This window comes from Carassius carassius, chromosome 4 (assembly GCF_963082965.1).
Source record: "Carassius carassius chromosome 4, fCarCar2.1, whole genome shotgun sequence".
Classification (NCBI taxonomy): Eukaryota; Metazoa; Chordata; class Actinopteri; order Cypriniformes; family Cyprinidae; genus Carassius; species Carassius carassius.
The window spans coordinates 38,824,880-38,842,188 of NC_081758.1; the positions used below are offsets into that span (position 1 = coordinate 38,824,880).

Genomic DNA, 17,309 nt, shown 5'->3' on the forward strand with positions numbered 1-17,309 from the left:
AGCAGCTGGACCTTCCCAGACCTGCGCTGGCCAGGCTAACGCGGCGGAATTCTGCTTTAAGCCCTGAAGCCCAGCGCTACGTTTTTTTATTATTGTTATTATTATTTATTTATTTATTTTGCTACAGAGAGATTCATCGAGGTCGTGGGAGAGGGCTACGGCCTAATCAAGACCTCGGTGTGGAGGTGTGTCCACACAGTCACCAACGCCCTTCTGCGCCATGCCGGGGATTACATCCTGGTGGATGGCACACTCATCCCTATCGCCAATCCATCAGTGATTGATCGGGAGGAAATATCGCGAAAGGGATACGCGACCATAAACATGCAGGTTATAGTGGACCATAGGAGTGTGATCTTCGACTTGGTGGCAAGGTCCAGCAAAACTTCAAGTTCCCTGATGAGAAGCTTGGTGTCCTTGTTTACGTTGCTTCCCCAGCATATTTTGTATCTAATTCTCTCTCTCTCTGTTCACTGTAGATAGGTTGCTTTTTATTAAAAACATAAACCAATTGCAATCAATACCGCATTAAACAGAAGTAACTGCAACTGTTTGCCAATCAATTCTGATTGTAAAGTACCTTACCATTAATATAAAAGTGTATTATATAATTTTCATAAGTCGTTAAACCCATGTCAAAAAGCGGCACAACGGGATAAGGAGGGTGGATGATTAGTGAGGGATACCCGGTTCGTCTAACCGTCACAACATAGCCTATCGTGTGAACATATTACTGACCATTTGATAATTTAATTTATAGTCTATATTCTACTGATAACTTAAACTATGTTAAAATAAATGTTACTGTAATAATTTGAGGAATGTTTCATTTGCATAGAACTTGTTGTCTTTCTTAACGCTGTAATGCACCTTCGCGTGAAGTGGAAAATCGATTCATGAGCAATCGATGCCAACTAATTCAGCACCCTGACTTTGGACAGCGCTCTTGTAACGTAGGACGTAAGAGGCAGCGTGTTAAGAAGCTTCCTAAGGGACACTTCCGGGAACACACTTAGAAACATCAACAACTTTGGTAAGATATATCTTTCGATGTCTTCTTAGCGCGCTAAGAGTGAGCTTTATCGGGGAACCGGGCCCAGTTCAGTTAGATTTGAGCTTTAGCTTCAAATATTTTTGTGTAAATTAAAAAGTAATGTGTTACTGTACTAGTTACTTGAAAAAAGTAATCTGATTATGTAATTATGTATCCCAACACTGGATTATAGTGTTTTTATACAGTTGCTAGGTTGTAAATGCTGACCCACAACATGTTTCACTAGGTCTGTCCTTCAATGAAAGTTGACTTTTTCCTATTTTTTATTTAATTATATAGTGGAGAGTTTAGAAAAATCTGTAGAGACTGTGAAAGTGAAGTGACATTCAGCCAAGTATGGTGACCCATACTCGGAATTTGTGCTCTGCATTTAACCCATCCAAAGTGCACACACACAGAGCAGTGAACACACACACACTGTGAGCACACACCTGGAGCAGTGGGCAGCCATTTATGCTGCGGCACCCAGGGAGCAGTTGGGGGTTCGATGCCTTGCTCAAGGGCACCTAAGTCGTGGTATTGAAGGTGGAGAGAGAACTGTACATGCACTCCCCCCACCCACAATTCCTGCCGGCCCGGGACTCAAACCCACAACCTTTCGATTGGGAGTCTGACTCTCTAACCATTAGGCCACAACTTCCCAGAGACTGGCTCTGACTGTGGACCATTTAATGTAGAAATCGTACCGTGCAAATGGCGTTTGGTTCAGATTTTGTGCTGTGTTATGCCGTTACTTGATTTGCATAATTCCTTTAGTCAATCAGACAATAAAACAATGCAGACAGTGCTCGGAAATAAACAGAGCCATCAGCAGACACAATTCATCCTCAGTGAATTCACCCCTTAATCTTTTTATCTTTATTTTACAGTAGAATCTAGAAAAATTGCGTTGATTAGATAGTCTTTTATCATCACTGACCTTATGTTTTCAAACATGATGAAGCATAAGAGTGAAACATGATAAAAATAGGGATGAATTTCACTGCTTAACTCCCATTTTTAGATGCCTTTATTCAGGTGACTGGGAGGCACATGCAACTGCTTTCCCACAACCCCAAAACCATGTGTGATTTAGCCTCCTCTGGAGGTTTACAGGATCAGAATCCAAAACAAGAGTAACCACCCTCCAAAACAGAGGCCCAGCGCTGTATTTAATGCTTATGTGAATACTCCAGAGTCTTGTTAAAATATGGTTAGTGTAGTATTCAGATCTGCTGGGCCCTCTCACCACACAAGATGGATTAAGCCTGCCACAAATGTTTAAAAATAGTCCTGAGGCATGCACACACAGGCATAGACCCTCATAGACACGCTAGTATAAAGACACACTCTCATTGTCAACCCACAAAGTTTAAGATTGTCTCTGAAGAAATTGATTTTTAAGAGTTTTACATAAAGAGCTCATCTGAGGGAAGCCTGCTGTGGAAGGGGGACGTACGCCACTGATAGATCTCCACCAGGGAAATAAGAGATTATGGAATATAGCTGACGGGAATTGCCAAGTGTGGGAGTGGAGTCATTAAAAGTATTGCTGGAAGGAATTAATGCATCCATCCATCCATCCATCCATCCATCCATCCATCCATCCATCCATCCATCCATCCATCCATCCATCTATCTATCTATCTATCTATCTATCTATCTATCTATCTATCTATCTATCTATCTATCTATCTATCTATCTATCTATCTATCTATCTATCTATCTATCTATCTATCTATCTATCTATCTATCGCTCTGTCTGTCTGTCTATTCATAATTGATGAATAACTTAAAATGGAAAAACTAATGAGTGAGCCATTGCATACATAATGGATTATATTCAAGTCTTCCTTGCATAATTTGTTTGCAAGTGTGTTTGAGAGAAAGAAAGCAGTTTGTGTTGAAGGCTTGACAGTTCTTTAACCCCACACATGCATTTTCATGTCTTTCTCTTTCAATAGCATCTCTATATGAGAATAGTGAGAACACATTACAGCTTTGAAGTGCAACTGCACCTTCATACATCAAACAGGGCTTCAGCGTGTACTAGAAGCACCCTCCCTTCAGATGATAAAGATCCTGCGAGCCCTTTCAAGCTCTCAGGACTTTTAAAGGGACGCTGCACAGGGATTAAACACAGAGGTTCAATATCAGTAAAAATCCCAGGACAACAAAGGTACAGCAAAGGACATTTGAAATCGATGGCAGAATGTGATCCGAACACTTTTGTGAATTGTTGGTAGTGTGATGTCATGATTTCATTATACAATCACTGACTCAGAACATCATGAACATTAACCCCAATTTCAAACTTGTTTGAAAAAAAAAAAAAGATTTATGCAGAAGGTTCACTCTGCTCTTTTTCATACAGTGAAAAGGTATGCAGGGTCAAACTCTAATGAAAATGATAAAGATACACAAATGTGGACCATATGATGTCCAGATTTACTGAAACTATATGGAAATGAGAAGTGTAATCATTCTGCTCCTCGTTATAAATTATATGGATTGGGTTGACATAAAAGTGAGTAAATGCTGGCAGGACTTTAAATGCGGATTGCATGATAATCTTGAATACCTAAAGAGTATATTGTATCCTTCATATCTCCGAAGAGTCTTTAGTTTAATCAGATTTATAAAAAAAAAGATACAGCTGTATGCATCTCTCTGAAAACAATTGAGTTCCTGGGGGTGTACTGTGGGCAGAGCTAAAAAGTCAAATCTAAACAGACACTGACATAAATAATTCCCTTAAAGGGTTCATTAACTATTTCTTTAAATAATTTTGGAACAAAATAGCAATGATATAAATAACAGACCATTAATAAACATATATTTACAGTTTTTCTCAGTCACTTTGGTGCCTTTTTCAAAACAGAAATGAAATTCTCAAAACTACTTGTACAACCTCCACATCATTTAGTCATTTATACACATCATAAAACCAGTTGCTCATTCTTTTGAACAAGTTGCGATTGCTTTGTACATTCATGCAATTGATTACGCACATTTATCTGCAGTTTCCTACATTATCAGTTGCTAATGTCATGTCGCTCAAAATGTATTATATAGTTTTCTGTGCAATGTCTTACCCCTCAAAACATCTAGTCTTTTGTTCATCGTATAAGTCATTAAATGCAAAATGGTTAATCTAGTTGTCACAAACTGCCAAGCACACTTTTTATTTTTATTTTTACACATTATTATTAGACTTTTTGTAAATTTGTCATGAATTGTGCAAGTGTATCTTTACTAATGAAGATAATGTAGATGATAAACCAATGATAAACCATTTCTCTGAAATAGCTCAAAGGTTCATCTCATGAATCTTCAGTTGGAAAGCTTATACTGTATAGACAGAGGACAACACAAGAGTTACAAATTCTGAAAATGGACCTATTTTCATCTTTGTGCCCATATTTCCTTTTCCTTTTCTATATCACAAAAACATTGTAAAGGGTTTATTTTTTTATTTTTGGTCAGACCACTAGTACTGTAAAAGTGTAACTGTCAATTCTATCCAGTCTCTTTCAATCAATATCCCACATACAGTAATGTGTAAATGTATACTACTTTTGAAATGGATATATGGCATACATAAGCAAATGGCATTCTGTTCAATACAGTAGTTTACATCAGAATATAGATCAGTTATATTGACAACATGACTAAGCAATTTGACTGTCTTATCCTTAAACTATGACACAAGGACTTGTCATTCTGATGGCACTGACATGTTCATTGACACAGATATTTATTTTTGAGAGATGAACTAAGGATTTTGAGCAAGAGACTGGCTTTTGCAGGTAATCCATTGTGTTTTGCTATTTGTACGAGTTGTTTTGAGAAATGCACTTACTGTTTTGCAAATCTCAAGAATAATTAGAGAAATGTACCAAAGCAACTGAGAAAAACTGTAAGCAGCAATGCTTTGTATAAGAATATTTGGTCTCTAAAATTAAATCTGTAAAATTAAACACCACAGTTACATAGAATCTGTTTCTTACTGTCAGAATGCATTGGCAAACCCCTGAGCATATGGTCATCAGATATGATTGCCATATGAGAGGGAGCTGAAATGGGATTCAACTCTTCTCTGTACATCCGATATCTCACTGTAGGACAGAAAGAGAAGTATAGATAAATGATCTCTCTCTTTCTGAGCAGCGATTTGCATTTACACCCCGTCTTGACTTTGTCAGTTTAATCCCTCTATAAGAGGCTCACAAAGAGAAAGTTAGCACAGGAAAATGATTAATTAGCTCTCTTTGAAGAAAACTTCCTTCATCTCTCTTCTATAGTTACTCCTTCTCCAAGACTTTATATACAGTATGCATCTGTTACCCAAAGTGGAAAACACTGTTTTGACTAGTTCTGTGTGGGGACTGGATGACAGTTATAAAATATCAGGCAAACATTGACTGTTTTTATTTATTTCATATTTTGCAGTATAGTTAGTGTACATGTTCAGAAGTAAACAACATCGGAGAATGACAAATTTAAAGTAGAGCTAGCTAGAGCTTTCTTTTTAGGAGATCCCTTAGGATGTCTTCGGGTGAATTTATGTGGTTTGAGATTAAAAGAAAGTGTTTGAAGTAATATAGATATTGAAATGTTAGTCTTAATTAGTGTTGTTATTGTTAAACTAAAACTATTAACTGAAATAAAGCTCCATTCACAAAGGGGAAATATAAGATGGAAAAAAAATAGATTCCCTTGGCAACTAACTGAAATAAATAATTGTTAATAATATTGTTAAAAATTAATAAAAAACATTAAAAAAAACTAAACAATATAGAAATCTAAAAAAAATAATAATTAAAAGGACAAAAGCACATACAAATAATGCCAATAAATTTGCTGAAAAACATCTGTGTTATTTCAAAGACAAAAAAGTGTAATTCTGTTTATAAACATTACATGTGCAATGGGCTGAATGTTGTAATTATGTAAATTATAATGCAGGTGTGGGTCAAGGCACAATGGTTTTTGGTTAATTTTGATCAAAACAGTAAATAAAACATTAGCTGTTCAAACATTCCTGTTTAACGGAGTTGAATGATGAATATTTCGAAACCTAGTCATTTGAAAACAGAGTCACTGATACAGCTTTGCGATGTGCAGAGAAATTACAATATTTTTATTCACTCAACCTCATGTCATTCCAAACCTGTATGAATTTCTTTCTTTTGCAAAACACAATCAAAAACTTTTCTTTTCCAAAAACGTTGCTATATTGCAAGTCTTTTGAAGTGAATATGATACCTTACATAATTTTACACTGATAATCCTTGATGATAGTGTGCTTTGAAATTCTTTGAGTCTCTTTTGTGTTTCCAGTTGAAAATAAAGTCATTAAAACTAGGAAAAACATGATCATGAGTAAATGATGACAGAAGTATAATTTCCACCCCCCAAAAATGTATTTGCTGAAAATGTATTCACCCCAGGCCATATAAGATGTATATGAGTTTGTGTCTTCATCTGAACAGATTTGGAGAAATTTTGCATTACATCCATTGCTCACCAATGGAGCCTTTGCAGTGAATGGGTGCTGTCAGAATGAGTCCAAAATGCTGATAAAAACATCACAGTAATCCACACCACTCCAGACTATCTATGTCTTGTGAAGTAAAAATATACCTGTTTAAAGTAAATAAATCCACTGTTAAGACATTTTTAATTTCAAACTATTACTTATGATTAAAATGATTCCATAATTCATAATGATGCTTTCTCCAATGAAAAGGTTGTCTCGTCTGAATCTGGAGAGAAATTAAGGGACAGCTTAATGATGGACTTATTTCTTACAAACATGCAGCTTTCCACTTCACAAGATGTTAATTGAGGGACTGGAGTGGTGTTGGTTACTTGTGGATTTTTAGGGTGTTTTTAACAGCTGTTTGATTCTCATTTTGACGGCACCTATTCACTGCAGAGGAACCATTGTAGAGCAAGTGATGTAAAGCTAGATTTTTATAAATGTGTTCTGATGAAAAAGCAAACTTGTTTACATTTTGGATGACCTGAGGGTGAGTAAAATGTTTTTGAATTACTCCTTACAAAGTTCTGAAAAGCTATATATATTTTTTTTAAGTTGCATGGTTGAAAACATGCCACACTGGATCATTTTAGGCACATGCTAGACTTTCATAGATATCATTATTATTTTTATAGAAACTGCTATTTTTATGAGCGGCTACAACTTTTTGATATACTGTGACAGGTGTGCGCTATCATTCTGGAAGGGCTTTGGTCTAATCACATCCCTTGTAATAGTGGTTTGGAACAGTTGTGCAGTTGCCTAGCAACAGACAGAGGTGGGTTTCCCAAAAGCTTTTTGCACAATGAACATTGTTGAGTCCACTATGGAGCCTTGGTAGTTTCCCAAATTCCCCACATTTCACACATCGTGTTTTTTTATAAGCTGAGTTAAGAGGTGTTTGTGACAGAGGCCTGATTCTCTTTTCCAAACAACTCCTTCATAGCATCACATATTCATTATGCAATGACAGAAGGGTACACTTCTCCTTTCTCAAACTAAGTTGAAGGCTAAAGTTTAGAGCAAATCAGTCAGTCTAAAAGAATGCTGATACACTTCTTTAAAATTTAGCATGCCTATTATTAACATATTGGCTGTTTATTAGTACTTATAAGCACATATGCTGCATGAGTATATTCTACAACCCTAATCCTACCCAATACCTAAACTTAACAATTACTGTACCTTACTTACTATTAATAAGCAGCAAAATAGGAGTTAATTGACACAGAATTTGTAGTTAATGGTTTGTTAATAGCGAATTGGACCTTAAAATAAAGTGTGACCATAATTTGGGAAGTCAAGTAAATGTCAGTTTTCTGTTTGTCATGAATATTTGCAATAACATGTTTTTCTGAGTCACTGTATGATGGAGGTCCCTTAAAAAGTCTCAAATCCTTTGCATAGCAGTAATTGCCTGTCTGTCATTCAGAATATATTCAGACAAGTGGCTTGTTGTCTACAGTATTTATGTAGTCCAGAAGTAACTATTAGAAATTTTTTATTTATTAAATTGAAGACTTGAATGTTTTAAAACACTTAAATGTTATTACCATTTAATTTAATTCTTTATTATTTTGTTATTTTATTATTATTATTAAAACTTTAGTACATTTAGTATATTAAAACTTGAATTAATCGAACGCTGTATAGTTGGTTCAAAGACAAGACGTCTCTCGTTTTGGTGTCCACATCAAATTAGTTCACAAAAATTTTATATACATAAAAAAGCATATTAGCATATTAAAAGTGTCTGCTTTAATGTTTCAAATAACTTTTGTGGAAATAAAAGATCTAAATACGGGTGAAATAATGTTCCATCGTTTAATGACTCTGGTCCTGAATATGCCTCACAAGTTCTTTTGTTATTTGAACTATTACAGTGAATGACTGCAAATCATCACAAAACCTGCATATAACAAAATAAGACGTTTTGTTATATGCAGGTTTTGTGATGATTTGCAGCTTGTTTCGTTTATGCATGTGTTGTGATGATTTGCAGTGCGTTTTTTATATGCAGGTTTTGTGATGATTTGCAGCTCGTTTCGTTATATGCATGTGTTGTGAAGGATTTGCAGCGCATTTCGTTATATGTATGTGTTGTGATGATTTGCAGCTCGTTTCGCTATATGCATGTGTTGTGAAGGATTTGCAGCGCGTTTAGCTATATGCATGTGTTGTGATGATTTGCAACACTTGTGTTGTCAAACTGATGAAGATGTTTTCTTCATTTGCTGATGTTTTTTCAATTTGCATGTGTTTTCTTAAGTTGCAGCGTGTTGAGCTGTCTCGGCCACCGTAAAAAATCAATGAGAATCATTATTTTCGCTAATTTTTTTTTGAAAATAAGACAGATTTTAATGTACAAATAAAATTTAAGCTGTATTAAAATTTTATTGTTTTGATGCTTGAAAACCCCTTTTCATCTTTGACCCAGTTACTGGTTGTTCAAAGTAGTTAACATGTTTGTTTGTTTGTTTGTTTGTTTAGTATTGTTGAAATATGCTTAAGGCCTATTATTGGATTGCATCTGTGAAACATCTAATAGCCATTAAATATCTATTTAAACACATTTTTTTTTTGTATTTCTGATCAAAACTATTTTATCATTTGACAATTAAATTGCATTGTTTTATTTTCTTAAAAATGACTAAAATAACCATTATTGAAACTAATTCCTACCTGTCGTTGTTAATGTGAAGTGAAGTGTACCCTAGTATGGTGTCCCATACTGGGAATTTGTGGTCTGCATTATGTGCTGGTCATTCACTCCCCCACTTACAATCCCTGCCTGTACAGAGACTCAATCCCTTGACTTCTGTTACAAGTCTGACTCTCTAACCATTAGGCCACGACTGCCCAGTGCTTAATGAGCATGTTAATAATCATTATAATCAAATGCTAATGACTCTGAATATTCAGTCTTTTCTATCGTCTGGTTGATAGGGCATCCTAGAACCATGTTATTTTTCTTTAAAAAAAATAATAAAAAAATCGGCCTCCAAATGTGTTGCTTGCAGCTAAATTGTTTTCCTTTGAAATGAGCAAATTAGAGCCCAGGCCTTGCTTCCGTTTGAAATCTGCTGACTTCCACCGTATAATGCAGAGTAAAGTTGCTTTCACCATATGTTGCTGTTGGCTTATTTGGACTGCAGTACCATCATTTCTTGTACTTTTCTCTTATTTCCTCCCTAATTCCCTTCACTCAGGGGAGTGATAGATTTAATATGCTGTTTTTGTTTGGACCCCATATCCAAATAGCCATTTATCAAACCTACAGCAAAGTGAGCAAACCACAGTAGCGATTACTCCTGTTCAAATTCCGTATTGAATATATTATCTGGATTTATAGTAATATCTTGCAGCCAGAGTGGCTCATATTTCATAATTATGAATATGGCATCATGGTGTGACAAGTGGAAAATTGCAAATGACTTAATGATGATGTATAACGCATATACGGTGAAACAAGTTGGCTCAACCAAGCATATATATTGCAGCATTTTAACGCCTTTAAACAAGCCTGTTCGAATTCAATGGAAATCATCCTCTTCTTTTGTTTTAAATCAATCAAGTCAAGCAGGACTGCACTCTGCTGAAGTTGAAAGTGAATTATTGTGTGAAAAATCAATATACTGCAATCATCCATTTTCTTTGAGCCACTTGAGTGTGATGATTTTAATATATGTCTCTTATAACAAAGTTGTAGACTAATAGTTATAATATTGGACATATAAATCACCATCTTACAGATCTGTGTGTTGCTGTCTTCCTCAGAAATCCGGGAAGCATTTAAGGTGTTTGATCGAGATGGAAATGGCTTCATCTCAAAGCAGGAACTCGGCCTGGCCATGCGTTCTCTAGGGTACATGCCCAATGAGGTCGAGCTGGAGGTCATCATTCAAAGACTCGACATGGATGGTGAGGAGTCACATACACAAGACTATGAATGGGGTACCATGCTGAAAAGACCAGAAAAGCTAAAAAAAAAAAAAAATTATAATCACGTATTTTATTCAACCGTTCCCCATTCCCTCTGCATTTCATCCCAAGCCCTGATGGGCCCCAACTTTTTATGCCACCTTGGGCCAGGCTTTGGGCCAATTTTCACGTCAGAGTTCAGAAGCATGCTGGGCCTCGGGCCTGTTTTAGGCTTCTCCTTATTTTATATTTTAGACATCCATCAATTAGTGATGAAAAAATTGCTGCGCGGGTCGAAAAAAGCACGAGACCGTGCTGCTGCATCTGTCAAGAGCGGCTCTGTGTGTAGTGTCCTGCCAGCAGCAGCATGTATGGTGCATTCCATCAGTGCAGCTGAACAGTTATGCATTCAAATGCATGCAATAGCCTTAAGCTTGCCGCAAAGCATCAGCAAAAGTAATTACCATAAATGTGTCAGGGGAAAAGAGGAAGGAGATATTTTAAATATTTACTAATAAATAGTGTTTTCTGAGTCGGTTTCGCAAGGATGAAGTTGCGAACCTGACTCGCCACCTCTTCATTAGACGCGCCTTTAGTGAGAAGTGCATGTTTATGGATTATGATTATAATGAAAGAGATTTATTTTTATTTGTTTTATTTCATTAAGTGGTAATTTATAGCTTTCTATAGATATATTTATCATGGCTGTGAGGAATGTATTCGCTGAGTTTCGTTTCATTTTTGTGAAACGCTCCTGTTCAAGAAAAGACGGCAGAAAGCACATCATGTTTGCTTTCTTTATTTCATAAAAGCACAACGTTTTGCTGATATTGTGAGTGCACACAAATAAAAGTAGACCCTTTACAGTTACGAATGATGTATTACTCTTACCTTTATGAAGCTGTGCTTCAGTTTGCACTCTCCACACACAATATTGGATATAGTTCATATTTATCTAGGTTTAACCATTTTAAGCATTGTTATATACTTGAACTAATTTACATCTATAGATTTTATTTTAAGTCGTGATGATTTGAGAAGGCCGCTTGGTCTTTACTCTAAAAAACAAAAACTGCTCCAAACATTTTTTCTAAATTAACTTAATAAAAAATTAAATGAAATATAGTCACTTTGCCATTACATACAAAACGGAACTATTTTAATAGCTGGAACAGTAATATAAGCTGTTTTGGCAGAAGGGGGAAAAACACTGGCTCGGGTTGGACTCGGGTCGGTAATTCTGATAAGCTGTTGGGACATTGGCCGGATTAGGGTCTGAGCATCTTGGGCCAGGGCTGGGCTAGGGCCTAAACTTGAGGCCCATACAGGGGCTATATTCCCCATCATTGACAGAATTTTCCAGCTTTCAGTGTTTTCACTGTTATACACTAGGAGGTACTATTATGTATATTCTGAAAGAATACTGAATGACTGGATCAAAAAACGGCAAAGAAAAAGCAGAAACATGTGGTTAGTGTGTAAGCAGATGTAAAATAATGAATCATGAAACATTAAACAGCATATAAGATCCAAACAACGCATTTCAGAAAGGCGGGACATAGAGGAGAAACAATAATGTACAGTATGTGGACAATAATGTGTTTTTTTAACCTTAAACTGTATAAACACATTTCATTGCAACAAATACACAAAATAATGATCTTTTAGAAACATCATATAACCCCTTTAATGAAAAACAACATTATAAATCAAATATTATTTTCACACAATACAAAACAATTTAACAATGTAAGATGTAATATAAAACTATAATGTTCACAACTGATAACCAAAGACTAAGTTATTTCAGTGAAAAACAGTCAAATCGAATTTCTTGGAATGACAATTTGTGATTTTTCAAAGTTAATTGTAAGATGACTTTCAAAAACTAAATTTAACAGTATTTTACTATAAAACATAATATTAAAGTTTTAAAAATATATATAGTGAGATAACTTACAGCATTAACCAATTACAGGTTTTTACTCTAGCATGTCTACACTTTTTAAATGTTTGTTTTGTAGTAATAGATGGTTCATGAAAAAATGTTAATATTTAGTGAATATGTGCTCATTTGCTTTTGTCATCCCAAACTTGTATTCTGAGGAACAGAAAAGAAGAGATGACTCCAAGTTTTTATTTCAAACTATTGTCTTTTGTGTTCTGCGGAAGATAAAAGCTTGAAACAACATAAGGGTGAGCAAATTTTTACATTTTCAGTTTTAGGGTGAATTATCCCTTTAAGGAAGCCCACCAGACACCAATTTGATGCATTTAGTGGTGCTGTAGGAATACCAAGTGCAATTGACAGATATTCAGTAATACCTTTTACTGCTCCAAACTATCATATTCTTCACAATGCATGGAGACATAGGGATTATGCATTTGCTAATAATGAGAACACTGTTCACAGTAGGCATTTTGAAGTTTGACAGTAATTGTCTTGAAATGAATCGAAGGCAAAAGCTTTGCTTTGATGGCTGTAGTGGCGGTGTTTTAAAGAACGTCTCAGAGTTGGTCTTCAGCTCGATAAATTTAACCACATAATCATTATCATTAGTTTTCATAATAATTGTAAATTACATTATTAATAATTATTAATCAAAAACTATATATTAAATATGATTATTATTAGTTAACAACAAAATTCTATTGATTATTTATATCATCTTATGTTTCTATACTCTATTACCAGTATTCCCAAACTTTTTTCTCCGTCAAACCCCTTTGACCTAAAGTACAGTTTTTACTTAATACACTTTAGTAAGTGTTTCATTTAGATTTTTTTGTTTTGTTTTTGTTTTTAAATTGTTTATTCATTGTGCTTTTTTATTTTTACGATTAAATTTATTATTAGCTTTTCACAGACTTTCTTATAGCTTTCGATAACATGTTTATGGATAATTCATATTATTTAAAGACTTTGCAAGGATATCATTTATTTTCATCCCATTTAAATTCTTTATTAAATGAAATAACACATCACATTGAAACCTCAATGCTCAGTGGAGGCATTCTGAGTTTAGTTCTTCATAGCAAGTTTCTGTCACTTAATGTGGTGCTAGAATGCATCTGATACTCGCTCTGTTTTTTAGGAGACGGCCAGGTGGATTTTGAGGAATTCGTTACTCTCCTGGGGCCCAAACTTTCGGCTGCTGGGATGCCTGACAAGTTCAACGGAACCAATTTTGACTCTGTGTTCTGGAAGGTGATTATTAGCCACTCCTGTCTTATTCCAAGTGACAACAGGCACAAAGTCTGCTGCTTCCGTCTTTCCCTGTCACACAAAGAAACCAGATTAGATACACTTTCAATGCTCTCTATGAAATCCAACAAACAGACATGAATCACCTTATGGGAATTGATTCATATAAAGGGCTTCTTATCCTTTAAACATGAGCCAAATCTGCATATCTGAATACATTTCAGTACAGAATCAGATATATTGCTATGTGACTTTAAGCAAGATTTATTAATAGATTTCATAAGTCCCTTCCGCTGCATGTCTCTGAGGGAGAAGAGCAGAATATAATTTGTAAGGGCCATATGGTGGTTCCCCCAAAGGGTTTGCTTCTCTAATCACGGCTCGCTGCTGGTGCATTTTGTAGCAGCGCGTTTGACCCCAAATAGCTACGGGGTCTCCCTCTTAAACATCTCTCTGTGTGAATATGAGTTCAGAGCTATGAATATATGTGCACTGAAATCTAAATCAACCTCATCTACTTTTTTTGCGAAACATTCCTGGTCAGAAATTCATCAGTGCATGTTGTTTCAAAGGACAGATGATTGTCTTTGTAATCAAAATGCATGAAAAACAAAACAAATTTCTGGAAAAATGACTTCTCGTCTGTCCTTAAGTCCATTCCTAATGGACAAAATCATGAAATATGAGACATTCTAGAAATAAAATGGGTTGCATATGTTGTTTAATAATTTGACTTTTAATAAAGTTTGATCAAGTTGCATGAATGCATGAAATGTAGTTTGAGCAACTGAATGGAGCTCAAGCGTAGTTCAGGCAGACCACGGCATGACAGCCAGCCACCAGCCGACAATCAACTGATCGTAACTCCTCCCACTATCAATTAACAAGATGTTTAAATTCATCCAATCTCACAGACATGTGTTTACCCATCCTCCGTCCCAAGGTCCTCCTCATAAAGATACATTTAGACGTAACTGCTTCCCCACGGAGATATATCATCTATCCAGCTCACTGTCTCAATCTATCCAGTTTTATTTGCAGTGCTGTATTACTCTGCATGGATTATATAATTCCTGTTTTATTAAAAATTCTGATTATTGCTTAGGCTTCAGGGGGTTCAAACCTCACTGAGGTTTGCTTGTGGACAGCTCAGAATCTGAACCCTTCAGAGTGAAACCTGCCACCAAAGAAATGTTCAGGACCTTTACAATAATCTTAATCAAACAGAGTGGTCCTGACTAAACTGATAAAAATGTATACCTTAAATGCTTTGGATGAGAGCATCTACTAAATGCATAAATGTAATGCATTTATAATAATTAAACATTATAGAATTTCAAAATGAAATCCTACTGTTTTGTCTCTGTTTTTAGTGTGATATGCAGAAGCTGACTGTGGAAGAGCTGAAGAGACTCTTATATGACACCTTCTGTGACCACCTGACTATGAAGGACATTGAGAATATCATTATGACAGAGGAGAATCACATCGAGAATCCTGAGGACTGCCAGGTTGACATTGACAGTAAGAATGTTTTTTTCTTAATGCACAACTCTGGCTGAAATACAAGTTGACTTATTATTACTTTGCTGTGAAAATTATCTTTTTCATTAACAGTTTGGTGCATGAAGACCCACCGAAAATATTAATATCTTGATCTATGCATACACTACCAATCAATTGTTTGGGGTCAGTTTTATTTACTTTTTTGGCGAAGCATACAGTAATGTATACTATCTTTCAAACACGTTTTGGTCACAATGTCCCACATTTTTAATTTCATTTCAGTTAATCAACTCCAAACCTTGTCTAAACACTTTATTCCTCCTGATCTTCTGATTCATTTCTCTCTGCTTCTTCAGCGGAGAGTCCAACCCAGCAGGTGAAGCAAACATGCGTACGGAAGAGTCTGATCTGCGCCTTCGCGATCGCTTTCATCATCAGTGTCATGCTTATCGCAGCCAATCAGGTGCTTCGCAGTGGCATGAAGTAACGGAATGGACCGATAACAACGTTGATTCAATTCAATATAACATATGACAGTGACAAAAAAAAAAAAAAACATTGCACACACAAACTGGAGCAGCTTAAAAGTTCATTTTTTTTAGATGAAATCCAAATGTGGTGACACGAATATTTTTGAGACGAGCTACGGCTTCCACTGGACAGAATTTTTCATATTTGACAGCAAACGTAATGCACACAGATATATAAACGCACACATACTGTGTTTTACCCAAAAAGGTATGATAAAAAGTACATGAAAAGAGAGGAAGATGAAGTTTATATTGTAACGGACTCTAACGGAAAGTTTCCCCTTCAACCGCTCTCAATATGTTTTGGGTGAGTTTAGCCGCATGGATATCTACAACCGAGGATCCTACTCTTTAATGCATGACGATGCATGGATTTACAATAGCCTGGATGTACCAGTAGAGCTCAGCTGTGCATCCATTCATCTATATATTAGACCCCAAAACAAATTTTCCAAAGAAAGACCCGTCTCACATGTATGAAGAGTTGGATATGCAGAAGAGGCCGATTGTGACATCTTTTACATCCAGTATACTGACCCCCTTGCATGAGAATAAGGGCTGTTTAGGGCATGCTCATGTCATGCAATGTTAGTCTTGTGTTTGTCCAGTAACTATTGTTGGTTTTTACCAATTGCACATGCTTGAAATGATTATTGTCGTACTCATTATGGCCAAAAGGGGGAACATCCTAAAACATCCTAAAAGTGATACTATACCACTAGTGACATACATGTAAAGTATTAAAGGAATAGATCACCCAAAAATGAAAATCACCTTCAGGCCATCCAAGAATTTAACATTACATCATTTGCTCACTAATGGATCCTCTGCAGTGAATGGGTGCCGTCAAAATGAGAGTCCAAACTGTTGATTAAAACATCACAATAATCCACAAGAAATCCATACGACCCCAGTCCAACAATAAGTGTCTTGTGTAGTGAAAAGCTGTGTATTCCATCAGGATGTTTTTAACTTCAAACCATTGCTTCCGACTGAAATACAAGTCTATAACCCATATTATTTTCTCCACAAAAAAAGTCATCTTATCTGAATCAACAGAGAAATATGCATGGATCAAGCACCGTTTATAAGTGAAAAAAATTCAACAGAAATGTTGGTGGATTTTCATGTGAGAGGACAACAGATGATGGATGTTTTCCCTAGAAAAAGCATTATTGTAAATTATTAACTCATGAAATATTTTGTCCAGTTTTAAAGTTAATGTCCTTAACGTCTTCACAAGACATTAATTGATAGACTGGAGTGGTTTGGATTACGCATGGATTATTGTTTTATATATATATATACAGTACAGACCAAAAGTTTGGACACACCTTCTCATTCAAAGAGTTTTCTTTATTTTCATGACTATGAAAATTGTAAATTCACACTGAAGGCATCAAAACTATGAATTAACACGTGGAATTATATATGGAATTATATACATAACAAAAAAGTGTGAAACAACTGAAGATATGTCATATTCTAGGTTCTTCAAAGTAGCCACCTTTTGCTTTGATTACTGCTTTGCACACTCTTGGCATTCTCTTGATGAGCTTCAAGAGGTA

General features: G+C 35.6%; 1 protein-coding gene across 1 annotated transcript in view; it reads left to right on the top strand.

The window, feature by feature from the left end:
- LOC132140004 (calcium-binding protein 7-like) overlaps positions 1 to 16,851 on the top strand; it is a 44,254-nt gene extending 27,403 nt beyond the window's left edge. Inside the window, exons 2-5 of the mRNA XM_059548754.1 lie at positions 10,357 to 10,500; positions 13,596 to 13,708; positions 15,079 to 15,229; positions 15,568 to 16,851. Of these exons, the coding sequence (XP_059404737.1) occupies positions 10,357 to 10,500; positions 13,596 to 13,708; positions 15,079 to 15,229; positions 15,568 to 15,698 (539 nt within the window). The 3' untranslated portion in view covers positions 15,699 to 16,851. The remainder of the gene's footprint in view (positions 1 to 10,356; positions 10,501 to 13,595; positions 13,709 to 15,078; positions 15,230 to 15,567) is intronic.
- Positions 16,852 to 17,309: the final 458 nt, after the last annotated feature.